This window comes from Salminus brasiliensis, chromosome 1 (assembly GCF_030463535.1).
Source record: "Salminus brasiliensis chromosome 1, fSalBra1.hap2, whole genome shotgun sequence".
Classification (NCBI taxonomy): domain Eukaryota; kingdom Metazoa; phylum Chordata; class Actinopteri; order Characiformes; family Bryconidae; genus Salminus; species Salminus brasiliensis.
In genome coordinates, this window is record NC_132878.1 from 92,793,043 (window position 1) to 92,809,709 (window position 16,667).

Below are 16,667 nucleotides of genomic sequence, written 5' to 3' on the forward strand. Positions count from 1 at the left end.
CTCTGTGTGGTGTGAAAAATGTCCTAAATAAATAACAATGCCAAAACATTTGTTATTAAAGATTACAGATAATTCATTATTATTATAACTACTATTATTAAAGATTATTTATTTACTGTGCTGAAAAACAGCACTGTTGGGTAGAGCTGGGCGATATGGAAAAGGTTTATATCAATATTAAGACATTTTTAACGATATTAACAGCAATACTTTGTCAAGTAGCCGAAATGCAATCACAGTCTCAACAGTACTGAGTACTGTGATTTTTCACAGTGCACTTCATTGATTTAAATAAGACTGATTACTCTTTGTAATGAAACGACATCCTTATATAGTCAGATATAAGCTCTGACGATATCCACAATACACTAATAGAAGCATATTGTGTACCACGATAACAACATTTATCACATTATGATAAAAAATGCTGTTTTTACGCTCGTGTTAAATGTGGACGAGACCAGTCTCTGACCACCTCCTAATGTGGTGAGTGATCTGATCACAAATCAGATTCACCTTATGTGGAATCAAGTGAAATCTGAACGTAGGGCTGGGCAATATGATTAAATTTTATCGTATCATGATAGAAATTTGCTATTGTGATGATAATAAGCTTTTTTAAGCATATGGGAAGTGACTGTTAGTGCTTAATAAACACTGATCAGCTGCAGGTTTCATTACTAACAGTGTAATTAGACTGGGTTAATTAGATGAAGAGCAGCAGATGTTGAGTATAAATCACTGTATTCAGTAAAGGAGAGGATCTGATTAGTAGTTCATAAGAATCTGTCACTACTGATGTTTTTAGTCCGTGATTACATGTCTTGTGAAAAATATTGTGTATCACAAAAAAAGTCTTTAAATATCACGATATAGTATTTTTACCATATCGCCCAGCCCTATTTATTTGAGCGTGATCCAATCACCAAAAATGCCAGGTGTTAAAGCCAGGTGTAATCAGGCCTTGTGTGTCAATATTTATACAAGATCAGAGACAATTTTAATGAGAATGGAAATTATAATGATAAAAAAAAAAAAATAGTCATATTGCCCAGCTCTACTGTTTTGGGTACTAGTAGTGAAATCCCAAACCTAGGCACCCAACCCTGCATTTATCAAGCGTTCTGCAGGCTCGCAGTTCAGCTGCAGTGTAATACGACATATTGCCATTGTCAACATTTAACCGTTCAACATCTACAACCATTCTAATTAGGGATGCACTGATAACACCTTTCCCTTGTGATACTAATAAGATACCTGATCCTCAAATATCTGCTGTTTCCCACTCTACAGTAACGACTCAGTAAGCGCCAATAAATCCAGCTTTTCATATTAGTTGGGTAATGGCAGTTTTGTGGCTCACAAATAAAAAATAATCATCCTCAAAAAATGCCATTTACTACCTGAATAACTTCATATTTCAATGGTTTCAAGGCCATGAAAAATACAAAGGTGCCACAGTGAGAAAATAAGTACAAGATAAAGCATAATGGCACCAGGCTTGGATTAACGGCTTTACTTCAGAGCAATAAAGAAAATAAACAAATAGTGGGTTAAAAAGTGGCACTGGGCTGTGAAGCAGGGCAATTGTGTTCTCTGAAGTGATGGTGCTCCATCTGATGCCTTCAGATGAAGATCATCCAACATCAGCACCTACATTTACATTGAAGGCGTTTAGCAGAGGCTCTTCTCCAGAGCGACTTACTAAGGTGCTTCACTGCCCACTCAGAAGATACTCTTCGCTAGTTTTATAGACTAGGAGCTTAAAGATTCCTCTAAGCTTAGATGCTACTGAATACAGAAGTCAGTCTGGAGACCATAATACTCTACATGGAAGAGGAGGGTCTTCAGTCTGGGTTTGATGACCGCAAGTGACTGCCTCTCGGACACCCAGTGGAAGGAAAAGGACTGGAATTGGTGTGGCAGGCTTGCTCAGCCGAGGAATTGAACCCCAGTCTGCTATGATGGTGGTCTGCAGTGGTGGTGGTGGTGGTACCCATTTCAACCACATTATTATTCTCCGCTAGGTTTGAGAAGCCCTGGAACACGGTCTTCCCTCTCTTTGCTCTGCCCGTCAGACGTCACACAAAAATGACAGCAATAATTCCAAGCTGTAGATGCGTGTCGTCTTTCTTACATAACCAAGAATCTGTCACGGTTACGACTGCCTGGCGTGATCCGGTGCTCGGCAGAACCGATAAGGCAGTCAGTGGTTTCTGGGGAGTGAATTTCGGTAGCCAGTGCTAGACGCGAGTCACAGGATGAAAGGTTGTTTATGAAGTAGTTTTCTCCCTGTGATCCTAAAACAGGCTTTTAGGTGATAGAGGAAAAGAGCCAAAGCTTAACACCCTTGAAGCGCGGTTCTGTCAAGCTTATCATCTCGAATAGAGGTGCCACTCCACGGGCGTTCCGCAAAGCGACGATCCGCTAAATCATTTATGACGCTAGTCAAACACCTGCTTCCCCAAATGACATAGATGGCAAAGCGCACCACAAGCTTGGGGGGGGGGGGGGGGGGGCAAACAACATATCCAAGGCCACCGCTGTGCAGCAGTCACCACTAGTCACTATGCCGGACCGGAGTATGGGTGTGGAAGCAATTTGTCCAGATATTTACACAGCTGTAGGGTAATGCGCAAATAAAAACAAATGGGGAAATCAACTCCTACTGAGCACAAATGGCTCCAAACATTTAGGCCATTAGGATCAGGCAGATTGGCAGCGCTTTCAGGTCACCCTGTGCCTCATTGCATTTTCAACGGTGCACTCGTAACCCTTTTTAGTACTATATGATCCATCTTTTAAAAGAACCATCTTCCAAATTCAATTGAATGTTATTAATTTAGCACTTTTTATGATGAATGTCTCAAAGCAGCCTCTTTTGAGCAAGCTAGTGGCAACAGTGGCAAGGAAAAACTCCCAGGAGGAACCTTTTTACGACCACCTAAAGAAGTCTCTGAATGAACTCAATGGGGTTTGACATCGTGGGCAGTGGTGGATCAGTGGTTAGAACTCCGGGTTACTGATGACAGGGTTGTGGGTTTAATACCCGGGCTTGTCTAGCTGCCACTGTTGGGCCCTCGAGCATGGCCCTTAACCCTCTCGGCTCCACAGGCTGCCAAATTAAGTGAATATGGTTGCCTTGAGTGTCCTGATGTATCAGTATGCGGTTAGCACTATGCTAACGAATAGCTATAGCCGTGAGCCTGGCATAAAAGATGAAATACAGGTGGGGCCTCCATGGATCACATCATTGATGAGTCTTAGGTGGCCATGATCCCGTTGCCAGTTCACTGGTTGTCCTTCCTTTGAGCACTTTTTGGAGATGTTCTAAACCAAGCCTTCCAAAACATCACGATTAGGTTCTTCTCGGTCCTGCAGATTTCTCCTGTACAACATCCGTAGAATTCGCCCCTTCCTCTCTAGAGTGTCACTCAGGTGCTCGTTCAGTCTCTTGTCACTTCAAGACTTGACTACTGCAGCTCTCTTCTAGCTGGTCTTCCTCTGTGCACCATTAGACCCCTGCTATTAATCCAGAACACGGCACGGGTCGTCTTCAACGTTTCTAAATTCAGCCATGTTCAGCTCCTCCTCTGCTGCGTTCTCTCTTCACTGGCTTCCTGTAGCTGCTGCCCAGGTCATCAGATTCAAACCCCTGACTCTGGCCTACAAAGCCAAGACTGGACCAGCCAGCTCCTCCGTACTTGATGGCAATGGTCAAAAGCCGATCTGCACCAAGAGCCCTTCCAGCTTCAAGTACGGCTCGGCTCGACCCGCCATCCTTTAAGATCCACGGAAGACGAGCGTCCAGACTTTTTTCTGTCCTGCACCAAAGTGGTGGAACGAGCTTCCCCTGGGTGTCCGAACAGCAGAGTCCAACGCTCACTGTCTTCAAACCCAGACTGAAGACCCTCCTCTTCTGAGAGTACTTGGGTGAATAGCAGAGTGGTCTCCTTATTGACTTGTGTTTAGTCGAGTCTAAACTTAGAGGATCTTTGAATTTTTAGTCTATTCTAACTAGCTGAGGTTTTTCTTGAGTAAATAGCAAAACCCTTTTGTAAGTCGCTCTGGATAAGAGCATCTGCTAAATGCCTTAAATGGAAATATTCTCAAAGTGTCTCAGCCCCCGTTTCTTTTCCCGCTTCTAACGCATCAACTTCAAGAACTGACTGTGCAGTTGACGGATGCCACTGGAACCAGACCATTAACGTCAGGGGTTGTAATGTTATGGCTGACTGGTGGATATTCAGCCATAGGTGGCATGAAACCCTAATCAACATTTAGTGCACCATTAGGCCGCAGAAAATATGTTTTTTTTAAGACTTATGTGCTGCACTTCATAGGGAGCAGGGAGCCATTTGGACTTCAGCCAGCTTTGAGAGAGACTGTGCGTGTCTATGGTTGATTTGTTTGTATTGATTTTGTAAAGTGACCTTGGGTTCGAAAAAGGCGCCATAGAAATGAAACATTAGTGTTAAATGTGGGCGCCACCCTTCGCCCAAGCGGTCACAGAATCTGAATACTGAATCTGAATAATGAAGTGGTCAAGAAAGTCCAGACAGATCAGAGATGTGATAAAGCCAGAGTCTCTCTGACTTCATGGGATCTGATCACTGGAAGAGTATGTTAACTCCAGCTGTGGACCGGGCCAGAGAGAAGAACCATAGAACTATTAAAAGGACCACTACGTATTTATACGGCTGTTGTGGTTCTGTGTAGAACCATTCCTTGACTTAAGAACTCTCAAAGAACCAATCTGTAACCCTTTAGAGGTTTTCTTACAATCCAATGTCAGCCAGCACTCAACACGGATATCAGTGTAGGGCTGGGCAATATGGCGATATTTTACCGTATCGTGATTAATTTTTTTCTTATGATACACATGATGTTTTTCTAAGCGTATTGAGGATATCATCAGTGCTTGATCACTGATCAACTGCACATTTCATTACAAACAGTTTCTAAGAATCTGTGGCTCCTGATGCTTTTCGTGTATCGCAGTTAATATAGTCTATCGTAAAAACGTCTATAAATATTTTTACCATATCATCTCACCTCTATGCTGTACATTTAGTGTTAGTCTATACTCTGATGGGATGTTAACACAGCAAGGCTTTGGACTGCCAATTACCCAACCCAATGTATGTAATGTCCCACCTCCGACGCATGGGAAGTCAAGTCGGTAATTTTTCGACCTGCTTCCGCTGAAGCAACATCGCCGGTAAACCAACGCACCTGGAGGGAAGCATTGCATACCCGGCTCCAACGCTCCAGCCAACACAACAGCCAATTGCAGACACCAGCAAAGCAACGAAGCAACGTCAGGGGGGAGAGCGCCATCTATCCACCCTGGAGAGAGCAAGGCCAATTGTGCTCTCTCAGGGCCTCAGCTGCCGATGGTTAGCAGCATGACCAGGAATCGACCCAGCAATCCATTGATCATAGTCCGCCTTACTCCGCTAGACCACTGGAGACCCCCAAGGCTATAAATTTTACTCTGCTATACCTGCTGTAAAGATCTGAAATCTCACCAAAATAAAACCTAACCAGTCCGCATCATCACAGTTAAAGAATGTTCACTCAGCGGCCATCTTTGCAACGTTATTTCCAGTCACCCAAGACCAGGCTCCTATCAATATGAATGAGGAGAGACCAAAATAACCAAGTATTGTTCCAAACACAGATTGTATATCTCACAGTCTGTAGCTTTGGGTTCAATACCGTACAGAAAACTTGATTTTTCAGCTTGTTCTGGCTACTGCGCTTGCACAGATCTCCTCCTGCCGGGGTGTGGCAGGGTGGAGGGCTCTCCCCAGTCCTCATCGGCTCACAGAGGAACTAGATAATATGCTTGGCTCTTTTTGTTGAAGGCCTGGATTTTATTTGTAAACAGGCGCTTTTGAGACCTGAGATTCTACCAGTGACCGGCCCTTATTTATAGCGTCTCTGATTTTATATATAAAAAAAAATATACAAATCTATCAATACTACTCTAATCTATAGTTGTGTGTGATCTGTGATAAGTGAGCCTACAAAAAGGAAAACCTCTCCTGGGCTGCCCCTACAATTGGGAAGTGTAATTCGCGCTTTGAGCCAGACCTACAGGACACGGTTTTCTGGACAAGCTGAAACATGCAGAGCAAGCTGCTATTTTAGGCTAAAATGCTACATAGTGCAGCTTTAAAAGTGCTTTGCAAGCTTGCTGGTCCTTTATCTGGTCCTGCTTGCCAAAACGACAAAATAGTTGGCATATTTTTGAGCAGATATTTCAATTATAGCCGCAGAGAGATGTATAGAGTGTGTACTACGCATCTTTGGGTTCCTGAAAAGACCCTTGTAAGTATAATGTGTTGTTATAACATTATTCTGATTGGCTATTTCTGTGCACCGTCACAAGTTAATTTAATTACAAATAATTAGCACCATAAATAACCATAGATAATAGGTTGCAATAAGTTACAACCATCTCAGCATATCCTCATCTAGTCTAAAGTGCTTTAATCTAAAAGCTTTGGTTGTTAAAACAAACAAAAATGACTGATATGAACACTGATCGCACTTTAATGCTGGAAATCAACTTGGCAGAACCTTTTATTGTCATAAAAATATATATATTATTAGGGTCAAGTTTCTCACGTTCTTACTGGTTGCTTGTTTATCCACATCTCCAATTTAGTCTTCTTGGTAAAATCTCCCTCAATCGGCGAAATAAAGCATTTGCCATCGGGGTACAGGGGCCACGGACTGACTGCCGATGGCCTAAAACTGGTTGCTAAGGGCAACTGGACACATACTCTCTAAAAGACTTGCTTATGTGGTTTCTGACACTGTATGACTCACCGTAATCTATAACAGAGCGGACAAAAAGTGCGTCATATAGCTAAAAACAGCAGGAGCGGCATCTTGCCGTCTGGATTTGTCTGTCCTAAGTGCAGTTTAGGAGAGAGACAACATTCTTTAACCTGCTGCCGTCTCTTGACTGATCGGCTACGTCTGGAAGTAACAGGAAGTCAAGCCATGCAGAACCACAACTCGAAGAACAACCTGAAGGTTTACATGGCTCTGTGCACAATTAAAAAGGTCTTCTTTATAATGGGGAAAGCATTTTGCACTTTGACGATGTGAATATGGCAGTTCATTACATAGTGTCAGAATCTGATGAGGAATGGACCAATAGAAATGCTCCAAAATGACCCGGGATAAAATCTTTTGACACCGACTTCTATTGAAAGTGAAGACCATTGAAAGGTTCAGTTCTGCTCATTATGTTGTGGGCAAATGCTTTCCAGACAAGGTGTGTAGCACTTAATATTGGAATAATTTGACAATAATGCAAACACACCCAACAAGGTAATAAAACTGTAAACTTGACTTTTTACATTTTTTTTTTTACAAATAACAATTATACCATAAATATCAACAAATATGAGACCGTTTTATTCAAAACAATGATTACATTCGTAATTCTGCCCCCTGTTATGCAGATGACCGTCTCATTTCGTTCTATTATGGGTCGCATGGGAGGAAATGGTTTGGTTTCTGGAGGAATGGCACTCTACAGAGTACAGTTTTGTGCAAATTATGGCGTAGAAACAGAGCAGCATGATGATTAGTTCACCATCTCAAACAACACAATTCAGTGCAGTTTGCAGTCTGCAAGAGATCGCAACTGTGTCCAGTTTATTATTAAAAAGCATTACATAGATATGCAGATTTCTACGAAATAAATACCCAGCAAGCTGTGACTGATGCTAAAATGTTACTATTTTGGAGAGACTTCACAGGAGAAGGTTAAAAAAAGTCCTTAATTCTGAATGGAAGTCAATAGTAAATAGTCAAATAAGAGCTTATTCTAGGTCATTTAGAGCATTTCTATTGGTCTGTTCATCCAGAATTATTTAGACAGTGTAGCAAGCAGATACAGGGAGAAACTGGGAAAACTAAAAATGGACAAAGATGGAGATACATGTTTTTCATTGGAGAGCAGCGATATATACTGCTTAGGGATGTCACGGGTCGATCCAGGCATATTTTAATGGATCAGGTATCGACTATTTTACTCCCAATCCAGTCCCACGATGTTCAGAGCGCCATCTGAACCATCTGAAATCCTGAACTCTCTTTTTACCTTCTCCGAGTAAATGGCCACCCAGCCCGACCTGCTGGAAGATTGCCAGCTGAGGTCCCCTCTACCTGCGTCAGACCAGCTGCCACCTACCATTACAACCAGCAGGCCTCGCCAACCCACCAACACCCATACCAGACCAGCGGCTCACCCTCCTACCACTGCTACCTGTTTAATGACCATGTTAAAACCTGAATGGACTCGTAACTACCTGCACTATTAATATCACCACTATTAACTATCTGCTGTATCTGGTTTGGTATTTTTATCAATAATTTATAAATAATTCTGACCAGAGGAGGACAGGTCGGGTCCCCCTTGTGAGTCTTGGTTCCTCCAAAGGTTTCTTCCTCCAGCTCTGAGGGAGGTTCTCCTTGCCACTGTCGCTGTTGGCTGCTCACTGGGGGTCTCTGATCCTTCATGTCTTATGTTATTTCTTCTTTGTCTCTGTCTTTTAGTAATTACTAATTATGTAAAGCTGCTTTGTGACGACAACAGTTGTAAAAAGCTCTACAAATAAATCTGATTTACTTGACCTGTAAAGCTGCTATTGTGAAGATTATAAGGTTTTTGAGCAACATCAACAATATTCTACCTAGAATAACCTCTTTCACGGTATTACGTGGCACTACTTCAGCTGTAAATGTAGGGGTGGTTGATCTGAAGGTGTCATTATCAAAGCTGGGTATTAATATCCAGTAGTTTTATGGCACTGACTGCTGCGTGACCTCGATACTACAGGTTATCAACACACTTTCTGGCACCGAATACCCAAGTAGTCAGTCTTACTTGTGCCAACGGGCCAATTAGCAAGCTGGTTAAGCAATCTCAACTGCTGATTGGCAGTCTAACGTAAGGTTTTCCAAAGCTTTTCCATGCCAGGACGCTTGCAGGTGCTTTCCGTAATTACACCGACACCAAGCCTGAATCCAAAGCTTCCTACCCCGGGTTAGTTGGGCGACAGCAACTGAACGCCGAACAGCAGCACACAGCATCTGTTCCACCAGCCAGGCTTTGACTCTACACCTTCCAACTCCAACCACCTGCGTCCTGACAGCTGAGCGCTCTGCCTGGCTGGAAACGCAACCTACCAGAGCATAACACCCCTGCTAATGAACAAAAGTGGGCTACACGTGCGCGCTGGCTCTATCGCTGAGAGGAACTCCCTTCTCTTGCTCTGTACGGCTCTCTAGCAATCAGTACAAAGCAGCGTGGCCTAAATGCATTTGTAGGCCACATTAAAAGCGTGCCTCAGCAAAGGAGTGATGCAACGTAAGGAAACTACAGTACTACGCTGGAGCACAGGTGAATAATTTATTTATCACATTCCCCACACATTCCCTTTCAGCCTGCTGTCTGGTCCAGTTACTGAAGAACTGACTCTATATACATAGAGAGAGAGAGATAAATAGAGTAGCGTGAAAAGGATTGAGGCAGCTGTGTGAAAATTAGACTGGGAAAGCTGCTTATCTGGGCAGGATGTGTTTATTAGCTCAGTAAAACACTAAAATATTAGAATAAACACTAATAACAACAGTCCAATAGAAAGTGGTGGTGGTGGTGGTGGTTCTCAATCACTGTGTTCATCATTAGAACATCTCCAAACATCTCCTCGTGGAGTCTAGCACCTGAAAACTGTCTGAAATTGTGCCCTATCCACTACACTACAAATCCAGGTCACTAACTAGAGCACTATGACAGGGAACAGACTTCACCTAGGTAGTGAACGACTACGTGCTCACTGCTGTGTGAACCGTATGAACGTCTGCCTTCCTCAGAGAGGCCCTGCACGAATCTTCAAACCAAACAACCCAATGGATTATGGGTATGTAGTGAATAGGGCACAGCTTCTCACAGAGCTCTGCTTTGGTAAATCAGGTGAGCTGGTGCTGCTGCTGCTGGAATTGAACACATCCTCAATGCTGTGCTGGCTGGACTGGGGGGCCGTCCCGGAGAAACATGGAGGAACCAAGCTCTGGTTTTCAGACTAGCTCACCGACAAGATCTCACCTACCTTCTTTCTTCAGAATGAGAAGCTCTTGTTTCTCATTTTTGCTGGATTTATGTTCACCTGTGTGTGTTTATCTATGAGATACGAGTTAAATGCTTTAAAATATGCTTAGGCGCCTGAAAGCTCTGCACAGTACTGTACAAACAGAGATTGATGGCAGCTGCCCAGTGAAGCATCCTGCGTGTTTGAAAATGCAGTGAAAACTGTCCCTGCTGTCAGATTAGGCCAAGTTCTGAGTAGTCATGAATTTTGAGGCAAGCCTGCCCCCTGCTGGTACCTAAGACAAAATGCCCCAAATGGAAACAATGGATTCAGCTGCAAAGCAGCTCATCAAAATTCCCCAATGTTGGAAAATAAATAAATAAATAAATAAATAAATAAATAAATAAACACATACATAAATTGAAACATCTGGAATAACGCCCTAATATACACCCCCAAATTTGTCCATAACACGAAACATCTGCCAAGCTATTACAGCAAAGTTAAATGCTATTACTGCCAATCTACTAATAATTATGCTCCGAAGTCCAGGGTCAGAGCACACGGTCAGTCATGCTACAGCAAGCACCCCTGGAGCAGAGAGATCTTGCTCAAGGGCCCAACGGTGTATCCACTAGCCAATGTTTTGAGCCAATAACGACGCCCCCTGGCTGCCAAAAACACACCACTTTCTAGCTTGACAGAATTCGAACTCATGAAAAATAGGGATGACCTGAAAGTGTTTTTGCCCCCCACCTGTGGATCCGATCTGATAAAATAAACACCCACCCTAACGTCTATCCGTCTGCTCGTACCGCTTTATGAAGGGGAAACCAATCATTGGATCATCCTTACCAGGTGAAGCGAGCGCGTCCGAGGTTTGTGAGGCTGTTAGGTAGGTTAGCGCTGAGGCCAATTTCCTACCCCTTAGCCTCACAAACCCCCGCCGTGCCACACCCGTGCCATTTCTAAGAGTAAGGACGACCTGGTGTAGGTTTTTCCTCCACACTATGATAAAGGCAGATGTTTGGACAGCATCCCACATGTTTCCCACAGCATCCCAATTTTTAGGGGCTGTGTCAGAAAGCTAGTGCTAGATAGCTAACGTAAAACAGCTGGTTGACATGTTGGGTTGGCACTGGGGGCTAAATTATGATCAGCGGTGTCGACAGTAGTCTTCATCAGACTGCATTTACTTTGAATACTATGTGACGTGAATTATTGAATTATTGTATGAATTATTATATATGTATTATATGACTTTATATGTTACTTATTTTATTTTTGTTTGTTTTTTATCAGATTTTTCATTTTCTCCCAAATTTGGACCGCCATTCACCCAACCTGTGTGTAATGTTATCTTTTTGGGTCTGAAACCAATATTTGAGAGTCAGCAGCTTGTTTAAAGGCTACACTGAAGCTTTTTACACAGAGACGAGTAGCTGAGGGTGAAATCGCTGCATAAACACATATATAAAAACATATTTCACTGCTCTGAAATGTACATTTTTGGCCAGACTTAGCCAGATTATGTGGCAATTTTTATTTGTTCATAGCTCTAAAACCTTTCACTTGTGCAGTTTCTCAACCAGTAAACACAGCTCTTTACATTAGATCTTATTTAGGATAAGATATTAAAAAGTACAACCTATAAAAAGTGGAACACTAGAAATATTAGGATCGGGACTCTGTATCAGCAGATACCTGAAAATCCTTAAGTGCATTTCGCCAGCTGTTCAAAATACAGTGAAATTCATCTTATTACTGTGATTTTACACGTTCCCCACCTCTCCCACATCGTTTTTGTGGTAGGACTTACAAAAGCATGAAGAACGCATCCAAACCTCACCTCAGGAATAAGTTCAGGGTGCGAATCTCTGAGCTGCCAGATTCATTAGAATTGAACAGCTCAACTGAGTGACTCTTTAGTTTGAGACTAAGGATGCACCGATCCGATATACATTAGGATCGGTATCAGTCCTGACATTAACAAAATTAGCTGGATTGGGTATCGGATAATTAGGCCGATTCATAGAACCGATCCTTTCATTTTAATTTGTTGGTGTGAGACTGCAGTAAATGTTTGCAATGTTTGATTGCTGACCAAGTTACTAATTTTAGCGCGCCGGGTTATCGATAACAGGGTTGTGGGTTCGATTCCCGGGCTTGGCAAGTTTGTTGGGCCCTTGAGCAAGGCACTGGAGTTGGCTGCCCACCGCTCTGGGTGTGTGTGTACTCACCGCCCCTAGTTCACTAGTGTGTGTGTTTGTGTGTGTGTGTTCACTACCACAGATGGGTTAAATGCGGAGGACACATTTCGCTGTACAGTGACAAATACGTGCACCTTTACCTTTTTACCTTACCTTCAGATTTTCTGTTTGTGTGTTTCACAAAGTGAAGCTGCTTATTTTCAGTTCTTGCTGAGACATTTTATGTATTTTAATATATTTTAAGAAGTTTGACTGAATGTTGTATCATGGTCCTGCACAATTGTTTATTTCAGTGCCAAAGAAATCACAATTTAGTATTTATATATTTGTATATTATATAATTTTATAATATAATATCATTTGTATTGTATATAATTTATATATTTCATATCTCTGTGTTCATTTGTTATATTATATAAAGTAATGTTTAAGTCAATCCTGATGCTTTAAGTCTCTCCCACATGTATGAGATATATACGGTTCATTAATTCAGCAGTGGTATTGGCTCAGTATCGACCGATATGCAAAGTTTATGTATCGTATCGGAAGTGAAAAAGCTGAGATCGGTGCATCCCTACTTGGGACCTTCACCGAAATAGGGTACGTTCCAATTGCGTACTACACTACACAATCAAGTCTACACTTTATACTAACTAGGGACGCACTGATCCATCTTTTTTTTTGCTGGTCACCTCAAAAAGCTTCTTCAACCTTGCTTACATTTACATTACATTTATGGCACTTAGCTGAAGCTCTTATCCAGAGCGACGTACAAGGTTACTGGTATTACAGAGGCGGGTCAGTGTAGCGTTAGGAGTCTTGCTCAAGGACTCTTATTGGTGTAGCGCAGCGTAGTCACCCAGACCGGGAATCGAACCCCAGTCTCCAACATGGTGTCGTAGCTCAGTGACAGGTAGTGGTGTTAACTGTTGCGCCAGAAACTTCCTGACCTTTTCGGACACTGAGATACTCACCCATGCCTTTGTCTCCTCCCGGTTGGACTACTGTAATGCCCTGTTCACCTGTCTGTGTCTCGGCTGCAGCTTGTTCAAAATGCAGCTGCTTGTGTGTTAATTAGGACAAAACGTGGGGATCAGATCTGGGATCAGATCACCCCAGTGCAAACCTCTCTTCACTGGTTGCCAGAGTTGATCTGACCTACCAGGCTGTACAATAACGAGGCTCCAGCTTACATCACTGAGCTTACGTCCACTTAATAATAATAATAATAATAATAAGATCGCAGAGGTCCTCCAATCGAGGGTAAGTGATTAGAGGGTGACCTCGCTTTTGCAGCTCATGTTCCCCTAGGCTGTGGAATAATCATAATCATTGATTATGTTTTTAATAAACATTTAAAGACATTTTTATTCTGTTGCTTTTACAAGTGTCTGGAATTGATATTGTCGTTTTGATGCCCTGTTTCTTTTTTTCTTCTATTTTATGCATTTTATATATTCTATTTTGTCTGTTAAGCACTTTGGGAGATGCTCTGGAGAAGTGCTATATACATAAATATTACACTGCTGAATAAACCATATACTTCACCATGTATGAAACCCTTAAGGCATTTGGATTGGCTGAGATTCTAAGTCTGAGCTAGCAGATCCTTCACTCTCGGACGTCGGTGCACGTCTTCAGCTCCGGTCTCTCTCTATATACGCTGAAAACGGCAGAAACAGCAAAGCTGTGGCTTTAAAAAAAGCAAAAGTGAATGGGACAGTCCCGTGGATCTGCCTAATTATCCGATACAGCCTTTTTTAAAGTATCGGGACCGTTATCCGATCCGATAATAGTGGTTAACCTTAATCCCATCACGAGAACAGCTGGATGGGAGGCCCTGGTACCACCTGCAGTGACTGGTCTTGCAGAGTCCATACCTTAGCAAGTGACCAACAAAGGGGAGAAGGGGGGAGGTGGGGGGTGTATTGGTGTATTGGCTGAAATATCTAGCTAACTTAAGCCATGCTTGGGCATAAGGATAACTAGATATATAATAATTAATTAATTAATTAATAAATGCATCTGGAAGAAAGCTATAATAGGGACCTGCTGAGTGAACTGTGCACTAGAAAGCGGGGGAGGGTACAAGGAGAGTATTGGGACGGTTAAACGCTGATAAACAGGACTAGGGGTGAGAGTTTAGGCCTGCTTTCTTAAAAGTGAAGGAGATAAGATGGAGATTAGGTCTTTTACGAGCTTGCTGGGGGTTTAAACAAGCCGAAATGGGGTTTGGTTAAGTTATAAATGAAGAAAACCCCGGCTTTCCACGCGTGTTTTTGGAATTGTCCGTTCCACCTTAAATGGTGCAGCAGTTACATTCGGGCGCCCGAGGCGCCCGAATGTAACTGCTGCACCATTTAAGGTGGAACGGACAATTCCAACGAGAAGCTAACACACCGTAGCAACCGCTGCCCAAATCCTCCCCGTTATACCGTTTAAACACCCTGTCATGCTAGGCCTTAATCTACAGACTCACCAGCCCATCTATCTGGATCCGTTTGACCTGCGAATCCAGCGAAATCGCCGCCGAAGGTGAAGCTGTTGCTGTTGCTGCTGCTGCTGCTGCCGCTACTGTTGTTTCCTTGCGTGCCGCCATTGCTGCGAGGGAGAGAGGGAGAGCGCGACTGTTTCCGGTACTAGATGAAGACTTCGGCCGCGTCCCAAATACACAACTGAGCTCCCCCGCTCCTCCGCTCCCCCACTTCTCTCCTACTTCCTCCGAAGTGAACTAACTGCGTATGCAGGCATTTAGCTAAAGGGACAAATCCAGCGAGCCAGTTTACATACAGTGCTTTGGTGTTTTTAAGGACACCACACTTTTAAGGGTGCTTGGTTGCGTCAGAAGTACCCTAGCTGGGGTTAAATGATACTCAGCCAGGCAAGCTTGGGCCACTGTTGGGCCTATGAGCAAGGCCCTGCGCCCTCTGCGTCCATCACTAATGGTGAATATGGGGGTCTTGGGTTGGATTCACGAAAGGGTCTCTAAGCTCTGCTTTGATAGGCTGGGTTATGGCACTGCAACGGCTCACAGGAGCCAGGAAGCACAGGCTATGCTTATTACTAGTCTACTCGAGTCTAGTAGGCAGGGCTCCATAGCTTAGTGGTTAGAGCGCTGGCCTTGTAGACTAGGGGTCGTGAGTTCAGTTCTTGCTGGGGCCTTCGGGGGCAGTGGTGGCTCAGCCGTTAGGGCTCTGGGCTATTGATGACTGGGTTGTAGGTTCGATACCTGGGCTTGGCATATTGGATATCTGGTTTGAGCTCCATACACATAAAATACAGTATTCTCTGCCAGTTTCTGGAACCCATCAAAATTATCTCTGAATTTCCTACTAGAAATGACACCTTGAGGGGGTGTTCATGCAGTACTTCCAAGTGGGGAACTTGTAGGCACCCTAAATTCACATTAACAAGAACATCCGGCCTCATTCACCAACAGTTCCTAAGAGGAAACTCCTTCTATGGAAGATTTACCAATTCTTTTTTCCCTATTTGGGAAATTTAAGAGAATTTTTAAGAAGATATTGGCGAATGAGACCCATTGTACCCTGCCGGCTTAGCTCTTGACCAGCATGGGGTATGTTTACATTTGAATTTCTTGGTTTAGCTAGCCGGTCTACCAGTGTGATCACAACTGACCAAGCTAGACCACCAGTAAGACCAGTAAGCTTGACCAAAACACCAGCAAAGAGGATGTTTTCATCTGGAAGACCAGCTTTTTGACCACCAACGGTCGGTTCGCGCCATTTTTTAGCCGGGCACGGGTATCTGGTTTCCTTTTGCAGACACTGGAGCAGGAAAAAGCCACGGCCTCGAGGCCTGGTCCCGGTTCGTGTAGCAATAAGGTCGCCACCCGTCCCGTATAATACAGAATCGTCCTCTATTTGGCCTGTAAATGTGGTGTCCCGTATTGAACCAGTTTCGTTCCGTATTTCCATAAAGAAGTGGGAAGAGGCACATCCTTGGCTGGACAGCGTCAGCGGAGATGATTACAAGGCAAATTGTAAAATGGGCTTAGCTTATTTTAGTAGACTGTTGTTTGGACTGATTGATTGTTTAGGATGTTTAGGATGTTTTTAAAGTTGAATGAATGAGCAATTATTTAATATTCAGTAGTATGAGCCAATAGACATATTATATACAGCCATTTAAAGAACAAAGCATACTAATGGAATAATAGTTAATAATAATACATCAGTCAAGAGAAGGGTTTATTATTTATTATTAATTGTATATATATATATATTTACATTTCCTAGATTTTAAATGTTTGTATTTGGGCCCGTGGAGGTCATGGCCCAGAGGAGCCATGGTGGGCGTCCCTTATTTCTAGTTCTGA

At 43.1% G+C, this 16,667-nt stretch overlaps 2 protein-coding genes across 2 annotated transcripts in view; one reads left to right on the forward strand and one right to left on the reverse strand.

Moving 5' to 3' along the window:
* The window catches only part of eif3ha (eukaryotic translation initiation factor 3, subunit H, a), a 79,445-nt gene extending 64,480 nt beyond the window's left edge, over positions 1-14,965 (reverse strand). Inside the window, exon 1 of the mRNA XM_072659459.1 lies at positions 14,808-14,965. Within this exon, the coding sequence (XP_072515560.1) occupies positions 14,808-14,927 (120 nt within the window). The 5' untranslated portion in view covers positions 14,928-14,965. The remainder of the gene's footprint in view (positions 1-14,807) is intronic.
* tap1 (transporter 1, ATP-binding cassette, sub-family B (MDR/TAP)) overlaps positions 1-16,667 on the forward strand; it is a 433,854-nt gene that overhangs the window by 197,296 nt on the left and 219,891 nt on the right. The window lies entirely within an intron of this gene.